Source organism: Pelmatolapia mariae, linkage group LG16_19 (genome assembly GCF_036321145.2).
Source record: "Pelmatolapia mariae isolate MD_Pm_ZW linkage group LG16_19, Pm_UMD_F_2, whole genome shotgun sequence".
Classification (NCBI taxonomy): Eukaryota; Metazoa; Chordata; class Actinopteri; order Cichliformes; family Cichlidae; genus Pelmatolapia; species Pelmatolapia mariae.
In genome coordinates this window covers 16,347,854-16,374,552 of record NC_086241.1, presented here as the reverse complement: position 1 = coordinate 16,374,552, position 26,699 = coordinate 16,347,854, and the positions used below count along the sequence as shown (strand labels likewise).

At 41.9% G+C, this 26,699-nt stretch overlaps 2 protein-coding genes across 5 annotated transcripts in view; one reads left to right on the top strand and one right to left on the bottom strand.

Moving 5' to 3' along the window:
- Positions 1-19,140, top strand: part of LOC134646254 (electrogenic aspartate/glutamate antiporter SLC25A12, mitochondrial-like) — a 21,978-nt gene extending 2,838 nt beyond the window's left edge. For both annotated transcript variants that reach the window (XM_063500082.1, XM_063500083.1), the window contains exons 3-18: positions 538-680; positions 1,048-1,163; positions 1,869-2,008; positions 4,839-4,985; positions 5,181-5,319; positions 6,212-6,305; positions 8,515-8,599; positions 9,819-9,900; positions 11,171-11,329; positions 12,311-12,363; positions 12,595-12,675; positions 15,862-16,002; positions 17,113-17,251; positions 17,570-17,728; positions 18,436-18,526; positions 18,613-19,140. In XM_063500082.1, coding sequence (XP_063356152.1) covers positions 538-680; positions 1,048-1,163; positions 1,869-2,008; positions 4,839-4,985; positions 5,181-5,319; positions 6,212-6,305; positions 8,515-8,599; positions 9,819-9,900; positions 11,171-11,329; positions 12,311-12,363; positions 12,595-12,675; positions 15,862-16,002; positions 17,113-17,251; positions 17,570-17,728; positions 18,436-18,526; positions 18,613-18,820 — 1,977 coding nt within the window. In that variant the 3' untranslated portion in view covers positions 18,821-19,140. The remainder of the gene's footprint in view (positions 1-537; positions 681-1,047; positions 1,164-1,868; positions 2,009-4,838; positions 4,986-5,180; positions 5,320-6,211; positions 6,306-8,514; positions 8,600-9,818; positions 9,901-11,170; positions 11,330-12,310; positions 12,364-12,594; positions 12,676-15,861; positions 16,003-17,112; positions 17,252-17,569; positions 17,729-18,435; positions 18,527-18,612) is intronic.
- Positions 19,132-26,699, bottom strand: part of dync1i2a (dynein, cytoplasmic 1, intermediate chain 2a) — a 22,167-nt gene continuing 14,599 nt past the window's right edge. For all 3 annotated transcript variants that reach the window (XM_063500084.1, XM_063500086.1, XM_063500087.1), the window contains 7 exons: positions 25,686-25,832; positions 25,488-25,601; positions 24,822-24,955; positions 23,670-23,814; positions 20,619-20,759; positions 20,328-20,453; positions 19,132-20,061 (listed from right to left, as the gene is read on the bottom strand). In XM_063500084.1, coding sequence (XP_063356154.1) covers positions 19,948-20,061; positions 20,328-20,453; positions 20,619-20,759; positions 23,670-23,814; positions 24,822-24,955; positions 25,488-25,601; positions 25,686-25,832 — 921 coding nt within the window. In that variant the 3' untranslated portion in view covers positions 19,132-19,947. The remainder of the gene's footprint in view (positions 20,062-20,327; positions 20,454-20,618; positions 20,760-23,669; positions 23,815-24,821; positions 24,956-25,487; positions 25,602-25,685; positions 25,833-26,699) is intronic.

The window sequence follows — 26,699 nt, the reverse complement described above, 5'->3', positions numbered from 1 at the left end:
GAATGTGTGCAAGTGTGTGAGTGGGAACAGGGTGTTCCTGAAAAAGAGAGGGGCTGTCAGCTGCGTTGCTCTGAATGAGTAAGGGGTAAATCATTGTAATACAGTGTTCCTCTCACACAGTAACACTTCTTTTTTTCTTTTTCTTTTTTTTTCTTTGCAATTTCAGTGGCACGGCATGCATCATTGTCTGTTATGTGTGTAGCAACATGTCTTTTGTATGAGAATGAGATTCATGGTTAGAATGAAGTCAAGAGATGACAAAGCTCAGCGATGCTTTTTCAATGCTGCCTGTCATTATGGGCTGTGGCAAAGCTACATATATATGCTTAAAATGCTCTATAGGGCCGATAAACTTAGATTCCTTTATGCTGTTACAGGAACTGGGATGCATCTTATTGTTACAGAGACAAGGGATATGTCCACATCTTCCTCTTTTTATGCACACAGTAAAATGTCAGCCTTACTGGTTCTCTGACTAAATGCACATATGTATCCACACTGAGTCTTGTTTATAGCTTGTCTGTTTCTTCTTTGCAGTATGCCAGCGTGGTGCAGGATGGAGAGCAGTACATGACCCCCAAGGACTTTGTGCAGCATTACCTGGGTCTGCATACACAGCCTCAACACAATCCCAAAACTGTGGAGCTGATAGCCGGAGTGGCTGACACCACCAAGGATGGGTGAGTAAGAACAAGTAATGCGATGAAGGTTGCCATGAAGAGTTTGTTATGCTTAGATCTCCTTTTTTTCTTTATCTTTTTTTTTTTGCTATACACAGATATTTATTTTAGTACATCAACCAGTCAAACGTTTTCTTTTCTTCACGGATAAATAAAGGATATCTATCTATCTATCTATCTATAGATAGATAGATAGATATGCGTGTGTATATATCAATGTATGAACAGTGTTAGTAACGTATAGTAAACGTATACCTTTAATGTTTTTTGTGCCTTGTCCTCAACATCAGTCCGTGTCCTGGTCACAGAGTGATGTTGAAGCTCCATTTATCTTTCATCCATTTTTTTTTCTTTCTTCTCCAAACAGATTGATCTCTTTCCAGGAGTTTCTGGCCTTTGAGGCAGTTCTATGTGCCCCCGATGCCCTGTTCATAGTTGCTTTTCAGCTGTTTGACAAGACTGGTACAGGGAACATCTCATTTGGTATGTACATGGTAGTTAATGTCAGTGTTTCAGCACAGACCAGCACAGAGGATAATTTAAACTGGATAATATTATTATACCTACGTCTGACTTAAGATGTAGACCTGATGTAGATAATTAAAAGGAATTTAAAGTGCTTCTTGTTGATAGAAAACATTGATGACATAATGATGAAAAACACTAAGAAACTACTGGGGTGGGGATGATTAAACACTGTAGAAGTTCTCCTTTGTGTGTAAGCATGTATAGTCAATAAATGTGGGAGTATCAGTGCTTTTGGGGGCTTCTTCTTTAGAGTATTAAATATGCTAGCAGTGAGACTTTTTAAGGTCTCGTGTCTGGGCAGTGCTGCAATGAGCTGTGTGAAACATCACATTATACCCAGCTCCATTCGACATGAATCCAGTCTGTCATAAACCAAGAGAGTCTTACAAAGAAGCTGCTGTCGTGCTCTTTCTGTGCAATAGGCCTCCATAAAGGCAGCTGGAATTGAGAGTAGAGCTTATACAGAAAATTTCCTGGAAGGACTCACGACCCTCAAAATGTAACAGCCTCTTCAGATTCGCCATCCAAACTGACTCTTTCATCTCCTTTAACTGGGTTCTCTGCAAAGGGAATGAGCACGCGAGATGGACATTACAGCTGCATCTTGCAGGTTTTTCCTTCTGTCTTTTGTTACTGCTCACTCGGGCCTCTCTCTTCCAGAGAATGTACGTGACATCTTCAGCCAGACTACAGTCCATCACCACATTCCCTTCAACTGGGACTGTGAGTTCATCAGGCTACACTTTGGCCATGAAAGGAACAAGAACCTCAGCTACACAGAGTTCACCCAATTTCTGCAGGTATGTATTTTTATCTTGGAGCTTCATGTCAAAACTGATGTGCAGCGTGTTAAAGGGATGAGCTAAATTTCACAGATGAGCATCGGTCCATTTTTAAAATTAAAGGAATGATTTTACATTTTGGAAATAAGCTCATTTGTTTAATCTGTGTTGTGTATATTACGTCTACAGAAGCCAGATAACAGAAGCTGCATCCAGACTTGTGAAATTTGTATCTCTGCTACTGCCATCTTGCTCGGAGGGGTGGGGCGGTGGGGTGGTTCATTTCATATCTCAGTTGGTAGACTGGTCCTTCTTTTTAGGCTGACTTAATATTAAATGACACTACTTTCTCTCATTTAAATTGGCTCTAACTCTGTAGGCGTTATTGTGTTAACGCATCATAAATTAATGTGACATACAGCAACCGCTGACCTACGTATATACCTGAGCTGTGGCTACAAAAATTTTTTTTAAAGCTGCACAACATTGTTCACGTGAACTTGTTAGGAGACAGAGACAACTGGGGAGGAGAGTCTTCTGCAGCTTTCATTACATGTCTGACGTTCACAGTTCTCTCTTTGTAATGACGAGATTTGTTAGATCAATTTTTAATTTTTACAAACTTTTTTTTGGCAGAATATTACCAACAAGCAGATTGGTTAAATTCCTGCCAAATGTTAAGCAGTATGGTGAAGCAGTGGGTGGTAGTTTCTCATCTCACACCAAGAAGGTTTGGGGTTTGAACCTGCTGCATGGCTTTGCACGTTCTCCCTGTGACTGTGTGGGTTCTCTCTGGGTAATCTGGCTTTGACCCCCAGTCCAAAAACATGCACGTTAGGCGAATTGTTTATTGGCTGTAGATGTGAAAGTGCAAGTGCGCGATTTCTCCCAGGATCACATGAGATATCATCTAGGATAGGCTCCAGCCCCCATGTGACTCAAAGTTGACTAAGCAGTTAGGAAAACGGATGAACGGATGGAACCATGTTAAACATTATTTTTTAGAACTGCCATGAATGCTGCCAGTATTTTGTTATGGAAACAATAATATTATAAATATGGAATGGTGGACTGAAAAAAAGTTGAAAACTAATGATGACCTGTGGCCTCTGTAGACATATATGCAATATATATTACAGAAAACTGCATTCCCTGTCAAACATGGCGGCCGCGTTGATGCATCTTCCAGTGAAACAGAAGTGACCCCTGCACTATCTACATGGGTACATCTATGTTCAAAGGAGCCACTTTTCTTTTGCTTAGTCTAAAAAGTAGTATCTATCAAAAGGTTTTTAAAAAACACACATAACAACGTCAGTATTCAAAAAAGTGTAAAATATACATCTCACGCTCTTTTCATATGACATTTTTTTAAATTTAAGAACATACCCCCTCTAAATAAGTGCCAAAGTCTTTAAAGATAATACTTAATGAACAAAATCCAACTTTCTCATCTAAATCTGATTAATTTAGTATCTTCTGTATTTAAAGTAAACAGTTTGTACAGAAAAGCAGCCAAAAGTGCGTCAATAGCATCAGAAAATATGAAGTCATTCCTCCTGTGGGGATTTCATCCCACTTGGGGTCAAATTGGAACTATATGCCATGCATATAGTTGGCATGACTAAAAGGGAGGGGAGTGTAATCAGCAGTTCTGGTGGTTTGAGGGAGCCTGTTGTGCCATTAAGACACTTAAAGTTGGGCACCAGTTTAGCCCACTGGTTGAGCAGGCGCCCGTACAGTTACAGCTGACATGCAGTGGCCCAGGTTTGAGTCCAGTATGCAGCCCTTTGCTATGTGTCCTCCCTTGCTTTCTATCTCCTTCCTAACTACCCTTCTCTGTTAAACTGTCAAAAAATTCCCAAAAATTGCTATTTTGCTTGATTGATTATTGCCCGGTGTGTGTGTGTGTGTGTTGTCAAAAAGAAAAAGCGGGAGCGGGGCTAGTGCAGCGACCTGGTTCAGAGTTGAGGGCTGTGGTCTGAGGCAGAAACTGGGTGGTCCAAGAGTTATGCAGGCTGCACTCTGTCTCCACTTCAGTGTGGGATCTCTCAGAGCGCTTTGTGGTTTATCATACTTGACTGGAGCTTCCCACCGCTACACCAAACACTCCTGTGCGTGCGGAATTTCATCTATATGTATCATTTTTATTGTCTTGTTTTCTGGCATGTCCGAGCACATTTCTTTTCTTCTAAGCGTTACTTGAAATTGATGCAAGTAGATCCGATTATTATTGAAAGTTAGGGCTCTTTCACAGGAACGTGAAACTTCAGTGAGTTCACAGAGTGTTTGTAACTCTAAAAAAAGTATATGTCTGTGTAATGAGTATCATGACCAGGTTTGAGCATTCTAATCAGCAAACATTGTGAGAATAAATCCACTGATTAGGTTATCAGAACAAGAATATGAGGATGAAGAAGCACCTCGGTGTTGGAGTTCCTCCACAGTCCTCTGGTTATACGCGATGAGCTTTGACAGCAGACACTGACCCGGGGTCAGCCTCCCCCTGCATCCCCTTCTGATTGCACGGTTGTCATATTGAATCATCTTGTTGCAGACACACCTGCCGGCCGCCTCGCCAGCCGCTCAGCTCGAGTGCGGGATCAGACTACCCGGGACGTGGTTTTCATTAGTCTTTGGAGAAACGACTGCTATTTAAAAAAAAAAAAAAAGAACAAAAAAAAGAACAAAAAAAAAAGTCTGTCTAACACGGTCACATCTCATGACTTTCACATCTGTTTAACACTAATATTATTGTACTTTCTTCTTCCAAGGTTCTGGGAACGCGCTCTCTGCTTCTTTTGTGTTTTTAGCATCTTAACCTTGTGTGTCTGTGTGCGCGCTACAGGAGCTGCAGCTTGAGCACGCCCGCCAGGCATTTGCACAAAAAGACAAGAGCAAAAGCGGCACCATCACTGCCTTGGACTTCAGTGACATCATGGCCACCATCAGGCACCACATGCTGACTCCGTTTGTCGAGGAGAATCTGGTTTCAGTTGAGTTAATACATTTTCCTTTTTTAAACAGTGACACAAGAATTCACAGTTAGCTCGGACATCTGTGTTAGTGATTTATGTCTTACTGAGCTGCTGTCATTTAGCTGGTTAAGGAAGATTTAAAGGAACATAATAAGATCCATCCGTAGTCCCTCCTATCCAGTAGGTCTGACAGGCTTTTGGTCTTGCTGTAGGCTGCGGGAGGGAGCACCTCCCACATGGTGAGCTTCTCCTACTTCAATGCCTTCAATGCTCTCCTCAACAACATGGAGCTGATCCGCAAGATTTACAGCACGGTGGCGGGCACATACAAAGACACTCTCGTCACCAAAGGTACTGCCGAGCGTCTCCCGAAATAATCACGTCTGCATCGTAAATGTGATGTGAGATGTTCGATCATATTTTAACTTTCTTGACAGAGTGGTGTGAGTGAACACTCAGGAAACATTTACTGTAGCACTAAATTACTAAGGTAAATGAACATTTTTAATCTGGTAATCAGATCATCCCCTCCCCTCCCCACACATGTATACCTGAGTAACTGATAGTCGTTCTGTCAGTCACATCTGTTCCCAGTTGTGTTTCCCATTCAGATGCAAACTTTAGACGTCTGCTTCCTCTTCATTGGTATTTCTCCTTGTAGAAAAGACTTTGAGCAAACAGTATTTGCAAATAATTATTGTTATTTGTTGCCGAGCATGTCAAATATCATTAAGTTTAAAGCGAGCACTCGCATGTCTGCTGTCCTTCACCGAAAAGTAAATCATTGTACACCTCGAGCATACTTGTAACTAAAGGTGTGGAGGAAGTGAATAACAAACTCTTTCCCCTCTCTCAACAACTACCATTAGGTTTCCTTTTAGAACGACCACCTGATGGCAATGGAGTTTCTCAGCAGGCAGCAGTAAAGAAGTGAATATAAATCCCATATAGCAGAGCCGTGCAGGGTGCTGCTGAGAGTGGTTCAGTTAGTGGTAGTCGAGGAAGAAGAAGTAAAGCGCACACAGGACTGGTTTTAATGGTTTTAAAGATTTTTCTGCAACAAAGAGCCACATAAAGAAAAAAATACAAGAAACATTATTTGCAAATACTATATAACACAAACCTCCAGTAGAAAATAACTAATGTTTTTATCCTCTCAGCCTCATGTCTGATGTTTGACACAGCGAAGCTTTGAAATCCAGTTTGTGTGACCGCGTCGTCTCCTGTCTTTGTTAAATTGTAGAGGAGTTTGTTCATGCTGCAAATAAGTTTGGTCAAATCACTCCGATGGAAATTGACATCCTGTACCAGCTCGTTGGTCTCCACTCTCACTCCGGGTAAGATCTCCAGTTATTCTGTTTCACCTATGGAGTTGGTTTATTGGTCAGTGAACATATTTCAGGCTACAACACGTTTACACTAAAGAGTAACAAGACTTTACTGGACAACAGTTTATAATAAGGTACTTTTATTTACCATTAGCTTATTTCCATGCTTATGTGGAAAATCTTTATTAGTATTTCAAAGATTTTCCAATTAGCAGGCCATTAAGAGATTACCTCTCAATAACTCGACTGCTTTATAAGTTCACTTAATATAGATTTATTTAAAAAAATATATATGAACCCTAGTTTAGTTGTATTACGTTACACCAGTGATGTTCAAATAATAGCGCTAGTAGTACTTTCACAGTAATTAAAGGCTCAACTCATTTAAAAAAACAACAACAAAAAAAGCAAGAAAATACAGTTAATTAAAGAACTGATTGACCTGGACAGGTTTGTATGGAAGGTTGTTTCTGCCACTTAATTATTTACCTATTTGCCAAGTAGGGCTCATTCAAATTTATCATCTCAAAACTGACTTAATAACTTAAAATTTCAAGAACTAAATAAGTTGACATTTTTCAGGAGATAACCCCAAATTCTTGACTTATCGACGGCAACAAGTGTATTTTTTTCTCAGTGGCAGAAGCAAGCTTCCATAGGTTTGTGCAGAAAAGTTCATTTTAAATAAAAACAGGATTGCGTAAATAATAAAAATTGCTAAGTAAACAAGTACGCAGGGAAAAAACTTGTACACTCCACTAAAAGTATTGTCAGCTCACAGCATAATAGACAATCAATTGAAAGACCTATTGAAAATTCAGATTTAACAACTAGGAAATTCTTGACTAAAGGTGTAATTAAGTTGAATTTATTGAGCATATTAAGAAAAAACTAGTTAGCTAAACATCATGGAAGGAGTGGTTGAAATTAAAAGCTTATATTTATAGATAAGCAGTTGAGACAGTTTAGTAACCATAACTGATAAATGGTGAAGTGAATCTAATGGTTAAGAGTTAATGGTAACCTGGTCCAGTTCCACTCTGAACACATTACAGTGCTATGATCCGGTTCTCGGGTCTGTGGGGGGACGTTATTAAAACAGCAACCACTGTATTTGACTGTATTTAATAAGTGTTATTAAGGAAGAATGACCGTCCTGACTCCTGAGTAAAACATACATTATAAAGAAAAACACTAGGAGGATATTGATGGAAAACCTTTAGTTAATGACCTACAAACTGAAGAATATTTTCATGCATATGAAGCATTAATAAATGTTTTATAATTATTCATAAAGATTTACTGAAAAAGTAGTACACATGCTAATAAACAGCTGTCTAATAGTGAATATTTGTACTATAATATACAGTGTTTCTTTTATTTGTACCTGTTCGTGTTGGACAAGCTGAAAAAGTGCTCTTGTACAGAGTGCGTCATTTAAATTTGTAACTAAATTATGAATATGTTCTCATTAAAAGGGCACAAAAAGAAAGTTGGACAAACTTCCTTAATATTTTATTATTTTTTTCTGTTGTGTTTATGTGTATAAATGGGGAAATAATTATTCCAGCTCCTGGATTAACTTGGGTGGTTTTTGACTGTGTAATTTTTTAAATGTAGTTTGGATTTCTAGCAGCCTAATGCTTTCCTAAATTGCCAAAGTCAGACCTGCATATATGTGAGGAATACATGAAATGGAACAAACCAAACTCGACGTGGAGTCCAAAAAAGTGCAGAAATTTTCTTTTCCACTGTCATTAATGCAGTCGCCCAGGTAGCTTCTCCTGCTATTCCCTCAAATTTACATTTACGCAAGCCCGTGTTTTTATTCTAATCCGACACGAATGGAATAAATATGTTATAAACATCTGTTTATTGGTCGTAAAGATAAAGTTATTGCTCATTCTGTTTAACAATGGTTGCTCCAGTGGCTGATTAACAAGACACACATAAAACATGAATGCAGTCTTTATGATGCGTCAGACCAGCGGGGGATACTTGGATCTCCAGCATTTAGTAACAAAACACTTTCATTTACTCGTTGGGCCCCTTCCAGCTTTGTTTGTCTGTTGTGTGTATAAGCTCGAGTAGCAGGAACTTTAAGTTATATGGCAGTAAAAGGTCTGTGGAAAATCTTACATCACTGGCTGCCGCTCAAAGTAGATGCACGGCTTTCTGCTTTTTCCTGGACTAAATCCCTTCCTCTCTCCCCCTCAAGGCGACTGAACCACGCAGACATCGAGAGAGTTGCCCCGCTGGAGGAAGGAGACATGCCATACCACCTAGCAGAGAGCCACAGACAGGTAGCCTGAGTGACTCCTCTAATACACCTCACATCCTCCTGCCTTTCATCAAAGCCTTTCCCACTTCTTCGCCCTGCTTCCTTCTCAGAAAGAAGCGAGAAAAAGGAAGACTGTTCAGTCGCTGAATTAGCAGAGTGCCCATGTTTTTCTTCCCTTGTGAAGTGCATTTCTTTAACTCCCAGATAAAAGTACTCCAATTATAGTCATAGAGGAGGAATGGATTGTTGCGTTGCGCCTCTCCATGAAAGGCACTGCCTATTTTATTCAGTATGGCTGTACATACACATCAGCTGCAATCACACATCTGAGACGCTAATAAGAGGCTTTTATCAGTGTGGGTCTTGAGAAGTTTTAGGAGCCTTTAGCAAAGTCTGCTAATGGCAGGAGGGGAGTGGGAGTCAAGGTGGATGTGGGAGAACAAAATAGTTCCTGCCTCCACCGGATAACACGGCTCTATATCAGGCTGTGGTCAGAGCTTTCAGGCCACTCCTGGGACTCGTGCTCAGAGGTCTGGAATTTGATTCCTTTGGGGGGGATGCTGCAATTCTCAGCCTTGCCCTTCTGTGGAAGTAGGCTAATTGTTTAAACCCTTTGATCAAGACCTCGATCTTGTTAGCATGCAACTCTGGGTGGAAGCATCTGGGAAGAGGAAAAAAAGTGGTCTTCTCCACTCCCCTCTCATCTGGTGGCAGAAGTTGCTAAATACATCGACTTGCACACACATTTGACGATGTCTCACTCGGACTGTGTAATATTCATGTAGATTCTTATCTGGACATGGAAAAGGGTTGTGAGGCTAATCAGTTCCCAGTGAAAACAAAGGCCTCTGTTTTCAACATCAAACACCAATCCTGAGATCAAGTGGATAAGGGAGAAATTATGCTTTGTTATAAAAATAAAAGAAGACCTTTTTAGCTTTTAGCCTCCCACATGTCGCATGCGTGGAAAACTCAGCCGCAGGTTCACACAGTCATTTACTGTATCCAGAGCTAGTCTGTCTGTGACATTTAATACAGGCTGACGATGAATCAGACATTATGTGACATGTCTGCATTCCATCGCCTTCCTCCGCCGTTGAGTACTCTATAGCATTTTTCTTTCCACAATGTATCTGGTTCGCTATAGTTTAATAGCCAGCCGATTCATGTTTAGTGTCTGATCCCCCCTCCTGTCTTTCTCCAGATTCATTTGACCGCTGGTGTCTTTTTCTCCTATACAGCACGCTCACGAAAAGTCTCGGCCCATCTGGCTCCAGGCTGCGGAGTCTGCCTACAGGTTTTCTCTGGGCTCAATCGCTGGAGGTGAGTGACATGTCTGCGGCGGAGCCCCCGGCCCGCCCGAGCGGTAACCTTAGCCGGCCGGCTGCCGCGCCGAGGCCCCGGGGCCGACCATTGTCCTGCAGGGAGAAGGGCTGTGATGTGAGGCTCCGGCATTGTGCTGCTGTGCCACCGTGGCTCCAGGCTGTCGTTGGAGTCGGAGCTTTGGAATGACACAAATCTTCCGGAACCGCACTCCCTGGAATCTCCCTCTCTAATTACGCTGGGGGGAACTGATACAAGGAACTTCTGACATAACTGCCCCTCAGATAGGAACACGGTCTTTGTATGTGTGTGTGTGCGCTTGTTCTCCCTAAATACGCAAAGACTTATCAGTCATCATTCAGCAGAAGCCAATTCAGGCCAGGTCAGAGAGAGATATACTGTAAGTCATGAGGCATACAGAGAAACCACCAGGAATGGCTGTTTCTCACTCACTGTGCTGCTTTCTCTGTTTGCATGTTTGGGAATCATCATTACAGCAGCCCTTGATGCCAAACAAGACATGGCGAGTGTAACTGATAGCAATAGTTTAGTGCAGTGTTGCTCAAACTTTTTCTGGCAAGCTTCCCTTCAGAAGTTGAGAAAGTTCACACCCGCCAAACCGCAATTTTTAACAGTTATTTACAATCACAATAAAGGCTCGAAGGTGCATTCTTGTGAAATAACAGAGAACATAAAAGCTTCAACACTCTTCTCTCCTTACTTTTCCACAAATCCTTCTCATTAAACTTGATTTCATCTTGTATTTTTCACCCAGTCGTCCACTTTGCAGGACTTCCTACTCTAAGCTTTATGATGATTTCTTTTAAGTGATAAACCATCCCCAAATGTAGCTGCAGAATTATTGCTGTACATCTCAGTTGTGTAGGACTCTAGATAAATAAAGTGATGGCTTGTATGCACTAGAGGGCTTCCCAAGGGCTGTCCAATAGCAACAGGTAATTAATTGAATTAAAAATGAATTAGTAGTAATAGTAATTTATTGTTAGAAGCACAAAGATCAAACATTTACTAGCTTGTCTAATTTGAAAAAAGGGAGGGTTTCTTTGTCATTTTGGGTTTTCTTGTCTGCCAGTTGCACAAATCAGAAAACAAACTGCAGCTCTTTTTGTCACATTTGCCACAAGTAAAATTTGAATTTGCTTTCTGACTTGTTTAGATGCTCAAAAAAATCTGTCCAAAATAGCGGAAACCCCCCCCCCAAAAAAAAACTAGTTCATTGTGTGCGTGGTTTTGTAATTTTTTTTTGTAGCTGCCGGCGCTACGGCTGTGTACCCTATTGACCTGGTGAAGACGCGCATGCAGAACCAGCGCTCCACCGGCTCCTTTGTAGGAGAGCTGATGTACAAGAACAGCTTCGACTGCGCAAAGAAAGTGCTCCGTTACGAGGGCTTCTTCGGCTTTTACAGAGGTAATCCTTTGCAGATTTTTTTTCAGTAAATGAAAAGACCTGAAATCTCTGTGCAAGCCAACATGTGGGTGTCGTGCAAAACAAACCATCTGATGGGAAAGCATCAGCATTCGCCAGCGCGCTAATATCGGGAGCATGGTTCGCTAATTGATACCAGAAACCTTTGCCCTCCCTGTTCAGCAGTGAATAAAGCAACACCCAGGGGTCACGTTTTCATTATCTCAGTACCTGGGAGAGTTGCCCGAGGAGAATGACCAGCAGTATTCATGTAGCAGCAGCAGCAGCAGCGGTGTCTGATCTGCCTCTGCCTGAGTGGTGATAATGGTGCTGAAGGCTTGTGATATACAACACTTCTACCCTCGGGCTTTTCATATGAGGGAAGTCAAGACTGCCATCTACTGCTGCCTCTACCGCTGCAGCGCTTTGTTGCTCTGATCTGCGTCCCCCTGCCCTCCTTCCTCATCTCTTGCACATGATAAGAGGGTGATTGACTCAGAGACAGACACGCTCGGCTGTTTTCTGGCTGCACACCAGCAGCAGTCACTCAGCAGCTCCTTCAGAAGTTTATCTGGCCTGATGAAGGACAGACGGTGAAACAGTATGGCAGTTATCGCCACTGTAGCACCCAGCCTCCCCCCTCGATCTTGTACGTGACCACACAGCTCTCTCTGTTCCCCGCTAACAGCGGGATCAAGTCTCCGCGATGCTGATCCCATATGCAGCAGCAGTGTCATATTTTTGGGGACTTTTGTTCAATTTCAGTGGGACCTTTGTAAGCTGGTGCATCAGCTGTATCAGGCACCATCTGTAAATATTTATGGGTTTGTTTTACGCGCACAAGAACCCCGCAGCTTATATTGTTCTAGCTGTCAGTGGATGTATTCATTCAGCAAAGATACAAAAAAAATGTGCATTCATTTCCAGCCAGACTGTCTCTCTCTGTCAGGTATTCTAATGGTATCTATGAATAATATTTTGCAGGTCTCCTCCCGCAGCTCATTGGCGTTGCCCCGGAGAAAGCTATCAAACTCACGGCAAGTCATTCCACTGCGTAGCTTAGAGTCCTCAAAAAGTTGTTCTGAATGATTCATTGTGAATGGAAAAAAACATGCAAAGAAGAAGAGACACACTTTGCAATCAAGATGCGACTGCAACCACAAGTTAACATTAATGCCCTGCCATCAAGACGGCGATTGTGTCTCATCTGACTTTTTTTTTTCTTCTTCTTCGTGTCTTCTTTCCTTTTTTTTCCTTCTTTTCTTCAGGTGAACGATTTTGTCAGAGACAAGTTCACCAACCAGGATGATACCATCCCTCTTCCTGCAGAGATTCTGGCTGGTGGATGTGTAAGCATTACTGAGGCGATCATCATTCAAATTCAGTCTGTAGATGAACCCAAAACCAAGTGAAGGGACACCTTAAAGATAAGCGATGTATGCATGAGTTAAAAAAAAAAAAAAATAGTGCAGTGATTATGTGCATTTTGTAGTCTTGGGTTCATAAGTAAGTACAGAAATGAAATGTGTAAGTATTTCAGATGCAAAGCCAAACGGATACCGCTCTTTTAGTGTTTAAATTTTTGTTTTAACGTATGTGAAGGGCGAGAAATGTATTTAACATGCATGAAATGATCATTATATGCCGTGCGGATGAGGTATTCAACTTTACTTAAAGGTGTTATATGTAAGTACTTTTTTTTTTTTAACATCCCTCCATCATGTCTGTCCTCAGTGTCATTTAGCTGCCTCTTCAGTGAGTCTCTAAAATATCTCCAGTGGATGGATCCAGCTCCACCAGCTGCAGCTGGGAAGCCCAAGATGGGGGAGCTGGTTCTGCTCTGCATAGTAACATGGGAACCAGATCTCTTATTTGTTGCAAGTTGAGGTCGGCGTGTCAGATGAGAGACTCAATGTGGAGGCAGCTGAATGAAATCTAGGACTACCACAATATTAATCTAACCTGTCGGTAGTAAGGATGAGCATTTAAGGCACATATTGTTTTCAGTATTCTTTATGTACTGCCTTTAACCCCAAACGGCTTTCAAATAACTGCACAGTGCTGTGCCGGGCTTTTGCCATTCTTGTTCAGTTTTTAGCTTAATTACCATTTAAATATTTGTAAATCATGACCATCCATAGCTGTCAGGTAGGAAAACACAAATATCTTTCAAAATAAAATACTAGTGTAAAGCCAATTAAAATAAGAGTATCAAAACATTCTACAAGTCCACATCCTGCATCACCATCCAGAGAGGTCAGTTAAAAGTACAAATATATAAAAAGTATATATCATTATTGTTAGCGAGGCCTGCAGCACTTGTTCACTTCAATCATGTATTTAAACAAACACGTATGTTAAGTTTCACTTACTGCTATTCTTTTTATCTTCACTACATGATTGTATATAGTCCATCCATTCATCAGAAACACAAAACAAATGATAATATACACATACGTTTAAGACAAGGTAATCAATCAGACACTATTACTATCACTGTTTGATGAACACTTATTAACAAATATGGATGACAACACTTTCCAGTGGCCCCAAAGTGCCACTGCACTACAAATTGAGCAAAATGTATTTACAAACAATGCACACCTATCATAGATCAGCTACTGTGCATAATCTAAACAAATTATTAGGATTCGAGTGTTATATATTTATTCCCAAAAGCTATAAACATGTTGATAATCCTGGTAACCTAGGCAGGTTGTACAGTGAGTTTCATCCAGACTGATCAATGTGTCTAAGAGGAACAGACATACATATGCCACAATCATAAAAGTAAGATATTAATGCATGATGAGTAAGTAGTTTTTTGCAGGTGAGAACATTATAAATACATAGTACAGAAAGAAGTGTTTTCCTCTTTAATGTGGTGATGTGGAATAATGAAGTAGAGTACAGTCACCTTGTCTTTGCACCTAAGCAGAGTGCTTGATGCACTTTTACAGGTCCCACAGAAGAAAAAAGACACTCCTGTGTTGTAGTAATGTTTTGTGTGTATATTTCTGGTTGTAACCACACCATTTAGAGGAGAAGGTGCCCCGGCTTGTTTAAAGTTTTTGAAAGACAAGTCTTTCACCTGCGTTTGGATCTTTGTGAGGTGTCTGTTTTGGACTTGTAAACACAGGGAGACATTGTGGTTTTATTTTATTTCATTTCATTTACAGATTTTTGCTTTAAATTGAATCTGACTTCATTTGCCAGTGTGTTTACTGTTGCCATGGTGACTCTTATTAAGTTAGAGAGGTTACTATAATTCAGCGTCTCATGTCAGCACATCGGAAGTTTCCCAAAGCAGAAACTATGATTGTGAGTCGTCTGAAATGGCGACTGCGGTCAGGTGTGATTTCTTTTTCTGTGTAGCAATTTGTCATTGCATCATCGGATTAAAGATGCCTCTGTGCCGGCTGTGCTGAAATAAAGCAGGAGCGCTGTGGAGCAGAGGCCGCAGGTTGGACTCAGAGGAGCTGAGGTCTGCGGGGTCGTGACCCCTGTCAGGGTGCAATTGAAGGAAGAGGCCCTGGAGGGCCCTGGATGAAGCGGGGTCTAGCTCATTGTGATTGAGTTTGACAACGCGGTACGAACCTGAGGCGTAGTCACCGTGCAGGTCTTTGCACAGGATGAGGATGGTGTCCACTACAATTCTCGCTGCGAAGAATTTATTCCATCTGTGGACCCTGATAGAAATGCATTTTATGACTTTCCCCATATTCTCGTGTTGCTTCATGAGAGTTTGAAGTCTGCTTAATCTGATAATTTGTTAAATAATTGCTTCCACCAGACAGAACTGAAGGAGATAAAAGGGAGCAGACGAGTGAATCAATCTTCAGAGAAGCGGATATTCCCCGTCCACTCTGAAGATGACTAAATATGCCTGAGCTTTTTTTAGACCTTTGCTCGGATGTTTACAGATAAGACCCCTGCCCTGAATGTCACCAGCAGGCATCCTGAGGCCTGATTAGATGTGGGGCGGGTGATAAATGTGCCTGAGTCAGAGGGTGCCGTGCCTTTAGGGCATCGCTTTCCTGGACTCTTAGCTGTCTGGGTGATTCAGCGCTCTCCCCTGGGAATAGGGGTGAATTGGGGAAGTGTGCGGGCCGAGGCCAGGCTGGGCCACTCACCCTGCCACAGGAGGTGCCTCGGGGGAGGCGAGGGGGCAGAGGGCTGGTGCCAGGGTCAGAGCCTCCCAAGCATGAGCCGAGACTTCTCCTGCTCTATTGTGACCCCGGTTGTTCTTCTATCAATGCCTGCTTTTTCCTCCTCCTGTCAAGGCCACGCTCTGACAATATCACATCAGATTTAGGAGGAGAAAAAAAAGTATTCTTTGTGCAAGAGGTTTACCGAGATGATTTTAGAATCCCTGTGGGGAAGAAATGCTTACACATCATTACCATTTCACCCAGAATTCACCCCTCACTTGTGCAGCCTCACACACCACTGAAAATCCACTTAGAGACCCTGATCCTTGCATTCTTAAGCCACAAGTCAGTTGTTTGTTTATTTTTATTTTTTTCCCGTTGCAGGCTGGAGGCTCCCAGGTGATTTTCACCAATCCTCTGGAGATTGTTAAGATCCGTCTGCAGGTGGCTGGAGAGATCACTACTGGCCCAAGGGTCAGTGCCCTGACTGTTGTGAGGGACCTGGGCTTCTTTGGCCTCTACAAGGTAGGTCAGCACCTCTGCAGCACCATGACGTCTGCAGCATCAACCTCCTTTAACTGTCATACAAGGGCAGTGAAAGGTACTCCAATGTTCCCGAGACACAAGCAGCCAACAACATGAGTTTATTTTTGTTTGCCATGGTGTTGTCACTTGTAAGTTTCTCATCCAAAAATTTTCCACTGATTTTTCTTGATTTGATGAATTGTTTGATACATTAAATTCACAAACAACATCCCTCTAAATAAGAAGGTGGAGACTGACATCTTTAATATTTTCTGCTTGTAATGTTAAACATTTGTTTGATTTTTTTTAACTATAATTTACATTGGGGGTGTCAGTTAATATAACTTGAGCAATAAAAGTGTCAATAAGGCAATTTAACACCTAAAGGTCCTCGATGCAAAATCATATCTATCCTAATATTAGTCTCAATTTCCAACTCTCTGTATCAAGAGTAAAAGGCACAATATTTCCCTCTTAAATTTAGTGATTTTTGGTGTGAATTATAACATATGCTCTTATTTAATTTCCTGTAACAATACATAGATGAAACACTACTGTTTTTGAACAAACATCTTGTATGTGTACATAGACATAATGGAGATGGAGAAACCGAAATCTGAAGATCAAACATTGCTCTGCTGACTGTTTGCAATTTTCCAAAACAGTGTTAAACATGCAAACGGAACCGCGGCCAACAACCGACAGCAAATTACTGAGGGATTACGCTTTGCTACTGCTCCTTTCCAAATCCTTGCGGCTTTACTTACAGCTGGAGTCATGTGTTCATACTCCATATTTTAATGAGCGGCAGACAGTGTGTGGCTTGTTTGAAAAAAGAAAAGGGAAGGAGGGGGGGGAGAAAAAGCGGACTTCCTCTTGGTAAAAGAAGCCAGCACACTGAGGTCTGTGGTGTGATGGATTTTTCTCTGGAGGCCCAGTGCCTGGGGCTCTTTGGCTCCATCATCAACACTAAAGCCCCCTGTAGGTTAAAATAAATCAGATCCCAGACCATTTAATCCCAAAGACAAACCTGCTCCACTGCTGTCTTTGCTCATTCATCAGCCCTGTTACGATGCATTTATTTTTAAGATCTTCCTTTTTTTCTGTTAGGGAGCCAAAGCTTGCTTCCTGCGTGACATTCCCTTCTCCGCCATCTACTTCCCCGTTTATGCCCACACCAAGGGGAAGCTGGCAGATGACGATGGAAGGCTGGGGCCTCTGCAGCTGCTCACTGCTGGAGCTATCGCAGGTAACGAACATCTGGAAAGCTCAGAGAATCTGGACATTGAAACAGCGGCACGTTGAGTTGTTTTGTAAAGGGATCTGTCACGTTGTCTGCACAAAAAAATGCATTTAGGCTTCCTCCCCGTTTGTAATTGCTCCGTCTATTGATGCTCTCAATAGCCTGGCTGTATATGCACCGCTTTTGTCATGCTTCACAGTGAAGGTGTAGCCATTTGGAGCTCTGCGTGATGCTCCAGCTGGGATATCAGAATGTGACGCCATCTGTGCATAGCGAGAGTGCTTTATGATGTGGTTGTTTTTTTTGTTGTTTTATTTAAACAAGGTGTACCAGCAGCTTCTTTGGTGACCCCTGCTGATGTCATCAAGACCAGGCTCCAGGTGGCAGCCCGAGCAGGCCAGACGACGTATAACGGAGTCATCGACTGCTTTAGGAAGATCCTCAAGGAGGAAGGTTTCAGAGCGTTTTGGAAGGGCGCAGGAGGTAAAACACACACATATATATACACAATGGACATAAACATCTTTAAGATTTGTTCAGATGAAACCAAGGTGAATTTCCACAACAAAATTTTACCTGAACTGAACAAATAGACTGTATATGAAGATAGAGATAGCCCAGTGTCAGCCATTGGTTTCTGAAGTTTTGATGCCTTAGCTTTTTGTCTACCATCTTATTCATATTTATGTGTTGGACAGTGACATAACTGAGGATAGCAAACTTGGTTAGCAAAGTTTATCCATCCACAGCTGAGGTACATCAAACAGTCATGGATATCTTCTAATTAGTGAGACATAGAAATAAGCTACTGGAATTTCACTTGCCTAAACTGAGCAGAAACCTCTTGGATGGGCTGTACGAGCATACAGCAGCACCACAAATGTGATCGAGGGATCCAGTGACTCAAATTAGCTGAGGTGAAGCGCAGCAGATCTGTTTAGTCAAAATGACCAATGCAAGCTTTAAGCATTAATAAAAGGGTTTGTGGGGCTCAACTGTAGTGGCCTCCAGAGGAACTGAAGAAATTGCTGTTTCACGCTTCCATTAATTACCGACCCTCAGGGTTGCTGTTTAGCCCTAACAACCATAGAAGTCCTTTGATTTCTATAAATGAAAGTCACACTCAGATGAAGCTCACCAGAGTAATGCTATTTCTCTGTAACTGTCATTTTTAAAATTTCTCCCTTTAGCTCGCGTCTTTAGATCGTCACCGCAGTTTGGCGTAACACTGGTGACCTACGAACTGTTACAGAGATGGTTCTACGTTGACTTTGGAGGACAGTAAGTACATTCATCGTGTTTCAAACAAGAGCGAGCCACTCATTAATGCATCACGAGGCTCAGCTTCTCCTAATCTTTCTTCTCAGTCGTCCTGCTGGATCTGAGCCCACTCACAAACCTACAATCAAGGACCTTCCCTCTGTGACTCCAGACCACCTGGGTGGTTATCGTCTGGCTGCCTCAACCTTTGCTGGCGTGGAGAGAAAATTTGGCCTGCACCTGCCCAAGTTTAAGCCTTCCGGAGAGGTGACAATCACATCAGCGACGTCCAAAGCGGAGCCTCAAGCCTCATAAACAGTCACTTGTTGTGAGGGCTGCATGCTCTTTCAGCCCTCATTTCCTCCTTTACTTAACCACATTTCGATTCAATGCATAGAAGTGGTTGTCTTACTATAAATGCTGCATGGGTATGGCTTTAATTGCTTTGCATAGCTTGCACAATTTTTTGTACATCTTGTACTTCTCCACAGAGGGACATAATGGCATTACAAAGGATTGTCACTGCGCTTTTCTGGTGTGCATGTGTGACTTACATTTAAGAGACATGAGGATGTACAGATATTTTCCAAAGTATTTATTTTGAAATCACGACCAGGGGACTTGGGAAATAATTTAAATGTATTTATTGTATTTTACTGAAATAAATCATTCAAACTGTTGATTTCTATTGTGAAATGTACATTCTCTGTTTTGACACCAATCTCTATTCAGAGCCCATCCCCGTACATGACAAACGTGGAAATCACCGAGCAGTTACAGCATACATAATCACCCTATTCAACATGCTGGGGTGATATTCCAACCATCCCGGATCCAACTCGAGCTGCGCTGATTAAGAGGCAAGAAGTGCAGTATAAAACAACATCTTGGTAGAAAGACATTTCACTATTTTACAAACACGTGTTTATGTTATCCAGTCTAAAAGAACAGAGATGGAGACGTGGGCTACAGCTATGAGATGTTTACATTCCTGGGTGTTTAGAGATGTGATTGCTTTACTACAACTTTGGTGGAAATGGAGAACAGCTCTTACTGATTTTCCTGAATATGTTGAAAGTGGAGCACCGACTTAACTCATAATTAAGGCTGCCATGCTGTAAATAAAGGTGGGTAAAGACGTGACAATCAAGATTTAAATTAAACTTTAAGGCATCTGGTTGAAGAAAAGATGACTGTTTTGTGAATATGGCTTTGGGTTAGTGTCTGAGGTTCATAGCCCTGTCGCTTGGCTTATTCAGAGGAAGACAGACCACGGCGCAGCAAACTAAGAAGGCAATTGTCTAAATAAGAGGAGCGTTGGAAACCAAGCGATATCCGTACTTCTTTCTAATACAAACTTCATCTTTTCCATCTATCAAAACAGGGCTGACATTAACGAGCACATGACTGGTCCCTTAAATGCCTCGTCCAGGGCGACAAGCTCATGCGGCCAGACGCTGAGCTGCCAGCTCCTCTGCGTCATCCCTGTTCTCGTTGATTTCTGCCAGTGTGCGAACAAAACGGGTCCATTCGTCATTTCGCGGTACCGCAATTTGCTGTGGGGGAGGAACACGACAGAGGCGTGACTTTCAAACGCAGACAGGTTATGCTCTGTGCATTTTTTACTCACAAAGAGCAGACCTAAAATGCACAAATTAGTCCTTAAGATGCTCTTCTAAAATCTCAATAAGGTAAATGCTTTACAATTAATCCCTCATCACTAAATTACACATTGTAGCAGGCTGACTCATTTTTGCAAAATCCAAATTGTTTTTTTAAAAAGTACAGTCAGAAACTGAAAGGCTGACTCATGCTTGCTCACCTCTCCAACATCATAGACAAGGACTTGTCCATCAGAGTCTCCCACAGCGATTTCTTTGCCAGAATGAGCCCATCTGACCCTGTTCAGGGCTGGGTTACCCTCCACTGTGACGCTGGCGGTGGGGACCTGAAACAATAACAGCAATCAGGAGTGTACTTGTGCGCTAAACCACGTGAAGGCACAGGATCTGATATGGTTAAAAAGGTCAAAATCAAGATGTGAGTATCTCGTCTACAGTAATGTTTGTAACAGCACACAGCTGCTCTGCTGAGAAATGTCTATTAATATTACCTCTGTGTCATTGTTGAGGTTCCACAGGTCGAGATGACCGACTCCGTCCACGCAAGCAAACAGAGCAGGGTGAGTCGGGGACCACATGACATCATACACGTAATCGGAGTTATCCTCGAATGAGTACAGCGGCTTATTGTTCTGCAGGGGGGCGGGGAAACAACTTCATTCAAAAAGGTTTCCAGTTTTGACTGTACAAATATCCATCTACACACTAGTGCAACTCAGTGATGGGCTAAACTGTTAAAACGCACTGGCTTATGTTACTTAGCAAAGCCAGTCAACATTATCACAAACTGCAGTGTGAAAGATCAAACATTACAAAGGTTTGTGTTTCAAAAGAAGTGTATGGTTATGTTCATGCAGGACACACAATAAGACACTGAACCCCAAGTTGCTCTGCAATGAGTCCATTAGAGTGTGAATGTTAAAAAAGTGCTTGTGTGAATGGGTGAGTTTAAATGCTCAAGTAGAAAAGTGCTCTATAAGAACCAGTCCATTTACAATACTGCTAAAAAAAATGCTTAAAGGTCACTTAGAAATGTTGTAAATGACAATTAATGATTAATGAAATCAATCAGAAGTAATTTATGATTTGTAATGGAATATGTATGCAGGCCCAATTCCAGCGACGATCATTCATGTTTTTCCTAATGGGACACTGTGTTACCTAATGCAGCTTTGTCATGTTAAAAGGCTAATTGATCATTAGAAAAAAGCCCTTTCCAATTATGTTAGCACAGCTGAAAACTGTTGTGCTGATTAAAGAAGTAATAAATTTGGCTACTTGAGTATCTGGAACATCAGCCTCTGTGGGTTCATTGTAGTCTTTAAATTGGGGGGGGGGGGAGAAAAAATAAATAAAATCTGAAAATCAGAGTAAACTTTTTCCAAGAAAAACAAAACAAAAAAGTTATTTCATGATTAGATTTGCAGTGAACAGATTTCAATCATCTGTTCTATTCGACTCAAAGAATAGCACAAACCTCTAACCAGAATAAAATCAACAAGACTGAGACGCTGGCCTATAACAGACCAAGAAGAGACGCACAGTCTCTAGTTTGAAAAACAAAAGTCTCACAAGCCTCAAGGGCACCCACAAAACACCCAATTCTACCTCGACACTGAAGTGATGACACCAGGATGGTGGGCTTCTCTGAGTTACTGAACACAAGGGAAAGATTAAGATGGGCGAAAGAACACAAGAGCGGCAAAAAAGTGCAGAGGGATCCAAATTTGAGGAGACAAAGAAGAAAATTTGACAGACGTAGAACAAACAAAAAGATAATCATTTGTCAAACTGATGGAGGGAACCTGAAAGGCCGCCTCTCTGTGATGTGCTCTTTTTAATCATAGAGTATAAAAATAAAAGCAGTCAGCTGATATCCCAGTCTGTAATGGAGTGGCTGGGCAAAATCGCTGGATCTCAAACCCACTCATCTGTTGTGGGAACATCATGACCATATGGTTTGTAAGAAGTGTCCAGTGTGGGAGGTGAAATGTCTACAGAACAAAAAAAAGCCATCGGGAATTCTGTAACTGATGCAAATGGATGAAAAAGACTTGCTTTGGGATGGGATGCAACGGGGATAGCATGTTATGTCAGAACAGAACCTTTACAGTTTGCCTGGCTTAAAATGGGTCTCTGGGAGCTGACTATGGAGTAAGTGTGATTGGTCTTCATATAGTAAAGGCACAAAGTCATAATTGTTTTACCTTTCCTGTTACTTTTTTGGTCATTTTATAAACAAAAATGAGAAAAGCTTGAGTAAAATGAACATTCCTTATAAAAAAAATAACATTTTTTCCCCACAAGTATGGTAACTTTCCTTTGGTGAAAAGAAAATTCTAAATAAGTGATGCCTTTTCACACTTGACCCTTGATCATCGTTTCTGAACTGTAAATAGTGTACATATTTCGTGATGTTATTCGTTTCACATGTAGAAATGTTTCTAAGACCACTCTTGGCAGCCCAAATTCGTACATCATTTCCTGTGCGTGGTCAGTGCGTGGGCCCACAGGAGGTTCACTAAGTCCCAGCCACCAGACACTCGCCATTGAGCCTCCCATCCCTGGGTGTTGCTCCACAGTGGGGCCCCAGTAACCCTCGCTTGGGCAGGGCATCATCTCGTTCCTGTTCTCTTCAACAGGGATTTCTGAATCACTCATCATCTGGCCCCTCACTTAAGACTGAAATTGCCCCAGGGGACCCCACCGGGGAAAGCTGCCTCTGACAACCGAGCTTCTGGGATCACAAACCCCGTCCACGTCCATAAGCCGGCGATGCACGAAGGGGCCAGATGAAAAGAGGCTGTCTCCCAAAAGAGCTAGAGAAGGTGGCCGTGTATGTGTCTATTCATTGCCAAATAAAGACAACAGAGCGCAGGCAGGTGAGACTTTCACTTTGACAATACTTCTTATGAATTTTCGTTACATGTCCTTTTCTCTCATTGTCTCTTATTTTTTTCAGTCTCCCAAGTTCAGTTCAAGAGTGTTCTGTATTACTCATTGTGATGTACAGTCAAGATGTCAAAAGTGCAAATTTTCCACTGCCACCACTAATGCATTATATCAAATGTTTTTTTAAAAATATATGTAAAAATGCAGGGTAACAACTCTCATTTACCACAACAACTACAGATTAAAAAAAAAAAAAAAAAAAAAAAAAAGAGTCATCCATTTTTATATAAACATTTTTAAAATAAGCATTAGAGCCTAACAGTCTGAGCCGACCTGTTGCTGTGGAAACCAAACTGTGGTAAATAGGAGGTGAAAAAATTAATTCTTTTGGCTAAACGGAGTCTGGTATTGACTGCTGTATCAGGACATCTGTCTACAAATTCAATCAATAGCCTTTTAACAGAAGTGTGTTACTTAAAAATCAACCTTAAAAGAATCATTAGTCCCACCTTACGGCTGAAAGTGAACAATAACTGGATTATAGTGAAGCCCAGAGAGGCACAGAAAGGGAGGAAACTTTTCCCTACGCAGAGATGGGCCAAATAAATGAATCATGGCCTCTAAAATACATCCTAGAGCTCAAGTCATACCTTGGTGCTCCACAGCTTGACAGTCCAGTCGAAAGACGAGGTAACAAACAGGTGAGAGAAGTCCAGTGGCCCTGCAGCTGTGTGGCAGTGGAGCCCCGTGATGGGGCCGTGGTGTCCCTCAAACATCTCGCTAATGCCTGCTTTGCTGTGGAGCACACAGATAAATATGGGTAAATATGCTTAAACTGACCACAAAGAATTAAATTTTACCTTCAGATCTAATGTCTGAATACACATTTGTGTGCACTGTAGAAACTTTAGAAAAAAAGAAACAACAAAAATGCACAACACTGCTGGTTGTTACCATTTATGCAATGCATTAAGCAGGTAAGTAAGCGACAGGCACAGATGGACCTCTGCTGGACGTATTCACAGTAATCATTTACTTATATCATGTAATTACCAGCAGGGAGGCAAAAGTGACTGCATCCCTTCAACCACATGTTGCAGAGCTGTTACCCAACTGAGGCTCTGATAATTAATGTAGAGAGGTAAATACTCAGCATGAGTGATGCTTATGCATTATTAACTGCGATGAGAGTATCATACCATTGTAAATGAGGTGGAAAATTATTCCCCCGATTACAGAGGTGATTCTGCAGTGCAAAACCTCGCAGCTATCACCTCTCTGTGGTCTCCAGGCATACTACAGGACATTTGGTGCGAGGCTGACATGCTGCTCACTGGCAGCTCTGATTTAAGCCACATTTCTCTGCCGAGGACCATCCTACATGAAGAGCCCCAGTCTCCTAAATGAGAACATTGTGGGATGAAGTGCAGTTTTAATTCTCCCAGGGATGACCGACTGTAAACAAACTCTCTCACCCAGAGAAACATACTGAGGGAAAAAAATTAAATAAAAATAAAAGAACAGGGGGGGAAAAAATGATTTGTTTCCCCTGCATGTGTGCCCTGTTTATGTTGAACGACCTTTACAAACACAACTGACAAGCGGAAAAGAAAAACAGGATGACTGGGCAGGAGTGAAACCTCAAACAGCAGGAGATCAAGTGTTGGATTTGCGTTGCACTGGGAAGTGAGTGGGCTATATTTATTTGACACACGGGTCTAGGTGGGCCTTACAAGTCGCCTCAGTTTCCTGCTGGTGTTCGGGAGGCGACACGGTGGGACTGCGGTTGCTTATGAACGCACCTTCCATGACGACATGACATGTAGACTGAGCCGTCCTCGCTGCCCACTACGAAATTGTTGACATCTCCAAGAGGGAAAGACATGGAGGTGACAGCTACAGCTTTGGACTGCTTGAACACCAGCTCCATGCTGTCCTGTGGAGGGGAGGAAACATGGAACAACATCTATAACAAGCTCCCCGCCCAGGCTTTAAGTTAACACACACTCTGCCAAGCAAAACCTATAAAAATCACCCGACAGTTTATTAATGTGTAATCTAAATTCGACTAGTGCTTTATTAAAAAAAAAAAAAAAAAAAAAAAAAAAAAAATCAGTTTGACAGCGAGGGCTTGGCAGCAGAGATGAAATGACACAGCTAGCAAGAATCATTTCCTTCAAAGTGAAAAATGAGCTGTAGAAAAAAATAAGGGTAAAGTCGAAGAAAATACCAAACTGGAATGTGAAAAGGAAAGAGTCCAGCCAAAATGTCTGACATTTAGCACAAATGCAAAGGACAGGAAGCATGTGGGCAATGTGAAAGGGGAAAAAGAGAGGAAAACAACAGAAAATATATTGTCTTTGCTAAAGCTGATGCATTATCATTATAAAAACGTATTTTTATAGTTAATACTTTAACTTCTTCACAGCAGAGCGCACATTCAGCATCTGCCCTGTGTTATATGTTACCTGAGGCTGAGAGAGCATGTCCAGACTCCAGGAGCACATCTTGCCATCAGTAGAGATGCTGATGAGGTTGTGGGCATTCTGGGTGCCGACCACATTCACGCAATATACCGGGTGCTGCGAAGACAGTGACGGGGAAACTTTACCTTTTAGCTAAATATAAATGAAGTATACACCCACTGTGTCAGACCTCTACTGTACCGTATGTGCTGCTGCTGACAGGGGAGTCCTCTGCACAGGGGTCCTCTTGTTGCTCCTGTTGTCCCACAGCACAATCTGCCCCGAGTAGGTGCCTCCCACCACAACGTTGGGGTGGAACTTGGCAAACGCCGCTGACATAACAGCAGACTGTCACAATGAAAGGGTGGAAGAAGGGTTGGGCAAGGAAAAATGAAATAGAGATTTATATTGAGACAGCCGCAGCTAACAATGGAAGCTCAGAGACAGTTTGCAAAGATACCTCAACATTCACCGTATCGGCTGTTAAACTAAGGCGACCGGGCTTTTGCCAACCTAGCCTCTAGTTGGACTGCTCCACGCTTTAGAGTCACAATGGGAGCATCACTACTGTAGAGTTTACCTGAAATACTCTTATCAGAACATCTTTATAAATTTTTTAAATTTTATACATTTTTTTATACTGAGAAGCAGTTTGTAACTTTAAGAGAAGTGCTACATATGAAGTATAACATTTTTTAATGTATTATTCATTTTTTCCCCATTGCAATTTCCTAACCATTTATCCAGTTTCAACTTGTGGAGGCGGGCTGGAGCCTTTCCTAACTGTCGTGGGATAAAAAGCAGGGTACCAGAGAGACAGACAGCCATTCTCCAATTAGAATTACTAATTAATCTATCAAATATGTCTCAGGGCTGTGGAACAAAGCTGGAATACCTGGATGGAAGCCATGCACATACAGGGAGAGCAGAAGAGCTGATCATGGCGTCTGGTCAGCTTGTAGATTTAAACTCAGGACTTTCCTGCTGTGAGGTGATGATGCTAACCGCTGCACCACTGTGTAGCTAATGTTATTAATTTTAGCCCAGTCTTAATTTGCCTCTTTCTCTTAAAGAATAAGTCTAAACAGTTAACCACTTTCCAAGATAGCAAGCGGCAACACTACTGTCATTTCAGAAAAAAGTGACACTATTGACCAAGGGCACCAAATGACCCCAAAAGAGGAAAAAATAGCTCATTATTTGAGGTTAGGTAAC